The sequence below is a fragment of the Aplysia californica genome, unplaced genomic scaffold (assembly GCF_000002075.1).
Source record: "Aplysia californica isolate F4 #8 unplaced genomic scaffold, AplCal3.0 scaffold00519, whole genome shotgun sequence".
NCBI lineage: Eukaryota > Metazoa > Mollusca > Gastropoda > Aplysiida > Aplysiidae > Aplysia > Aplysia californica.
This window is the reverse complement of record NW_004797789.1, coordinates 37,827-42,527: the sequence shown is the minus strand read 5'-3', so window position 1 is coordinate 42,527 and position 4,701 is coordinate 37,827. Positions and strand designations below refer to the sequence as shown.

The window sequence follows — 4,701 nt, the reverse complement described above, 5'->3', positions numbered from 1 at the left end:
GGGGATAGCTGGGTCTGGGTGAAGTACGGTGTGACTTTATGTCACTGAGGCGTTACGCTAGCCGTGAAGGCCGACCCGGGTCACCCCGAAACGTTGCTGGCCAACGGGGCTCTGGTGAAACTGCGACTGGCTTAGCAGGCCGGCAGTGGATTTTAATATTGCTCAAGAAAACATAAGGAGACACAAACGGACTGATCAAAACAGAAAACGACCTGGCGAGAAAAATGGACAACGATCAAGAAAAAATGAAAAAATAGGGACCTGGAACATTTGCAGCTTGACAAATAAAGAACCTGAGATAGTGGAGTTCATGACCCAGAACAAGATCTCCATCATGGGCATTACAGACATCAGGAAGAAAGGGACAGGCACAAAAGAGATCCACTCTAACTTTGTCCTCATTTGGAGTGGGGTAAGAAAAGAACAAAGAGCTGAACACGGTGTGAGTTTCATCATACACCCTGACAAAGCAAAGGAAATATTGAATACGGACTTCGTTTCTGAAAGACTCATCAAAATCAGCATTAGAGAGGGCAAAAAGACCACAAACTACATTCAGGTGTATGCACCGTGCAACGACTCCTACTCAGACGAAGAAAAGGACTCTTTCTTCGGACAACTCTCGGACTTAATTAGCAACATCCCAGACGAGGAAGACCTTTATGTAATGGGAGACTTCAATGGAAGAGTCGGAGAGAGAAGAACACCGTGGACAAAACACCTTGGTCGACACAGTGACCACAGAACACCATGCAATTATAACGGCAACCATGTACTGGAACTGTGTGTAGAGCACGACTTATTCATCACCAACACCTTCTTCCAGCACAGAGCCTCTCAGATCTACACCTGGTATAGATGGAACAACATCATGGTCTCATCACAGATCGACTTCATATTAACGAGAACACGAATGCGGATCACAATCACAGACTCAAGAGCCATCCCCAATGCAGGCCTGGACACAGACCACAGGCCAGTCATCACAACGTTGACCACCAAGAAAGAAAGAAAACCAAAAAAACATAAAAGACAGCACGAGAGACTAAATATGCATAAACTTGGAGATGATCAGGTGCAGGCTCAGATCAGAAGCACGTTAAATGAAAAACTAGGCTCTATCAACTCTACAATACTAACCGTAGAGGAAGCTTGGGATACCTTCAAAACAACTCTCCTGGACACAATGAAAGAAGTCTGTGGTACCAAGAAAACAAGAGGAAAACACAGAAAAGCAACAGCCTGGTGGAACGAAGAAGTTAAAGATGCTATCAAGGAAAAAAAGAGACTGTATAATGTATGGATCAGGTCAAAAAACGAAGAGGACTACATTAAATATAGACTTGCAAGAAGACACAGTAAGAAAGTCGTTATAACATCAAAGAAAAGTCATGGACCCAGTATGGCGAAAAACTAAGTGAAACCTGCAAGACCTCACCAAGAGAGTTCTACAAGAAGGTGAAGACAATGAGAACGAGAGACGAACCCTATGTACCCACCACTGTCATCAACAATACCAATGGAGAAGCTCTGCACGAAGAGAAAGAAATAATAAAAAGATGGGAAGAATATTTTCAAGAACTACTAAACCCAACAGGAGTACAGGCACAAAACACACAGTGCCCCTTCACCGCCAACTACCCTGAGCACTCAGAATCTACCATCCTGGAGAGTGAAGTGAGAGAAGCACTGAAGACTAGTCACAAGAACATGGCAGCTGGAGACGATGACGTCACAACCGAAGCCATCCTTGCATGCGGCGAAAGCGGGATACATTGGCTTACAATCATCTTTCAAAAAGCATGGAAAGAAAGAAAAGTACCAGCAGACTGGCAAAATGCGATAGTGGTGCCAATATGGAAGAAAAAGGGCAGCAAGAAAGACTGCAACACCTATAGAGGCATATGTCTTCTCAGCCATGCGGGGAAAATGTATGCAAAAATCCTAGAGCGACGTACTCGCGTAAAAACCGAACATCTTCTCAGTGACGCCCAATTTGGTTTTAGAAAAGGAAGAGGGTGCACTGATGCAATCTTCGCCCTCCGACAACTGTGTGAGAGGGCTTTGGAATACGACAAAGATCTCCACCTCGTATTTGTGGATCAAGAAAAAGCCTTTGATCGAGTAAATAGAAACAAGCTATGGAAGATCTTAGAGCAGTACGACATCAAGGGACAACTGCTAGACAACAGACAACATCAGGGCTATCTATGCCAACAGCAGAAGCGCTGTCCGAACTATCAGTGGAACATCGGACTGGTTTCCAGTAACATCCGGAGTGAGACAGAGCTGCAATCTCTCCCCTCTGCTCTTCGTGATCTACATGGACCAGATAACAAAAGAGGCCAATCCAGACCCAGAGGCACTCAACGAACACATGTTTGCAGACGACCTGGCAATGATTAACAACAAGACTCAGCTACAGGAGCATATAAACCAACTAAATGCGAGCTGCGAAAAATATGACATGAAGATCAGTATAAGCAAGACCGAAGTCATGACAATTAGCAGGAGACCAGGCAAAGTGGATATAAACATCAATGGATCCCAACTAAAACAAAGCAGAGAATTCAAATACTTGGGCAGCATTTTCACAGAAAATGGAAAATTAGATCGAGAGATAGAGACTAGATGCCAGAGAGCCAACGCAGTCAGCTACCAACTGGGCCCTCTCCTGAAACATCCCAATATCCCCATGAGCACCAAGGCGAAGCTCATCAACGCCATTTTCCTTCCAACGCTCACATATCAGTGCCAGACATGGACTCTAACAAAAGCCCTAGAGAGGAAACTGGTCACAAGCGAGATGAAATTAAATGCTTAAGAAGAGCGTTCAACAAAACAAGAAGAAACAAAATTAAAAATGAAGTCATAAGGGACACCGTGGGAGCAACACCAGTCCTACCACACATTGAAAAACAAAAGGTCAAGTGGTTCGGACACCTCACGCGGATGCCCTCTAACAATCCAGCTCTGAGAGCATACAACACTAAATATTCTGGATGGAGAGCCAGAGGAAGACCAAGGCGAAGATGGAGTGAATCTGTGGCAGACACCCTTAAAGATCATGGGATGTCCCTCCTACAGGCCACACGACTTTCTGCAGACAGACACATGTGTCTCCCCGCGACACCCCAGGGTACAAGCGGAAGAAAAAAGTAAAGTAAGTAAGTCGATATATGGGGCTTAACGACACAAAATTGCAGAGGAAAAGAACAACAAAACAACTCAATGGTCATTACATAATTGTGCCAATATGCGTCCATTTACTCAGTCTTAAATCTATGTGGATGGGACTGCTTGTGAGTCCTTCTCTTCTCTCCGTCTGTTGTTTCTGTAAAATGGCAGGTGTTTTATTGATATGCTTTTCTGTACTCAATCTCAAATCAGGGCGCTCTGTTAGCTCAGTTGGTATCCTGCTGGACTACACAATGGATGGCCTGGGTTCTAATCCCGGACTGGGCGTTCTTGAGCTCGGATCATTTTGTAGAGTTTTCAAGGCTCTCATCCTGTTTGGCTCGGTCCTATCGGAGAAGGACGTAAGCGAAATGTCCATGATGAGTCCAAGCAAGAGACGAAACCTGATGAACAGAGCTGTGGGCGTTTACAATATAATATAATTCAGTGGTAAGAGGGGCCTGAATTACAGAAAAAGTAATGAAGGGACAAATTACACTCCTGACAATGGGGAGATCGGCCAGGGTACTTTCGTGGGACATGTTGAGTTACTTCGTAAGTACTAAATAGGACCCATGGACAGCCGATCGCCTCTCTCACGTACTCAAAACACGACATGAGAAGACAAAGAGTTCGTAAGGTCGAGGCTCATTGGTGACTGCTGTCTAAAGTAAAACTACAGCGAGTTCCATTACTTCGGTTATTCCCGATAAGATGTGTCAGCGCATCGTAAGTTGCGACAGAAGCTATAAAGTGTTGTGGTGACCCAGCGCATCACTATCTCACTAATGAATGACATCGCAGTATTCTTCCGGGAACTTAATCAACGTATGATTATAAGAGCATCTGGAGTAGACACTCTACAGCTATGAAACGGTTGAGAATTACGGGGAATGAGGGAGGGGGGGGGGGGGGGGACAACTACATTTTGGTCAAAAGATGCCGCCTTGAAGATTGTCGGTTCATTTAGCATTCAATCGATGCGCTTTTCAAAAAAGTTATAATCAGCCTTAATGCCATGTCACCATATTATCAGCTGCTCACAATACCCTGGCAACCATTAAGGCTTAGGGGAAAAGTTGCATTGAGTCCCCTAAAGTTTGACTGTACTCTCACCACACAAGTGTGTGGGTGGTTGGCGGGTGCTCTGGTGTGGTTTCCTTCTTCGACTTTCCTATCAAACATCTATCGTCCTTATCTCCTCTCCTTCGTTTTTATGTTTGTTACTCTCTTGTAACACCTCTAATCTTCTGGCGCTCATATGACCTTCTTATGCAGTTGCGAGCGCCGTAAAAACCTCTACTAAAACAAAAACAAACAAATACAAGTGTATTGTACACAATATTTTCCATCAATACAGTATACCATGTACAGTACATGTATCTGCAAACTGTACGGCAGGATCTCTTAGAGAGGTTGCTATCGAAATATGCAGACCCCTTCGTGGCGATCTCGAAGTTTCTCAAAACAAAACAGGAAAGTTTATTATGTAGGCAAAAGATAAGCTGGAGGGGACCAAGTCAG

At 44.4% G+C, this 4,701-nt stretch overlaps 1 protein-coding gene across 1 annotated transcript; it reads left to right on the top strand.

Moving 5' to 3' along the window:
- The first annotated feature begins 310 nt into the window (after positions 1 to 310).
- Positions 311 to 1,417, top strand: LOC106012817 (craniofacial development protein 2-like). The gene has a single exon (XM_013086902.1). It carries the CDS (start codon positions 311 to 313, stop codon positions 1,415 to 1,417), a length of 1,107 nt encoding a protein of 368 aa, XP_012942356.1.
- The last annotated feature ends 3,284 nt before the right edge of the window (positions 1,418 to 4,701 follow it).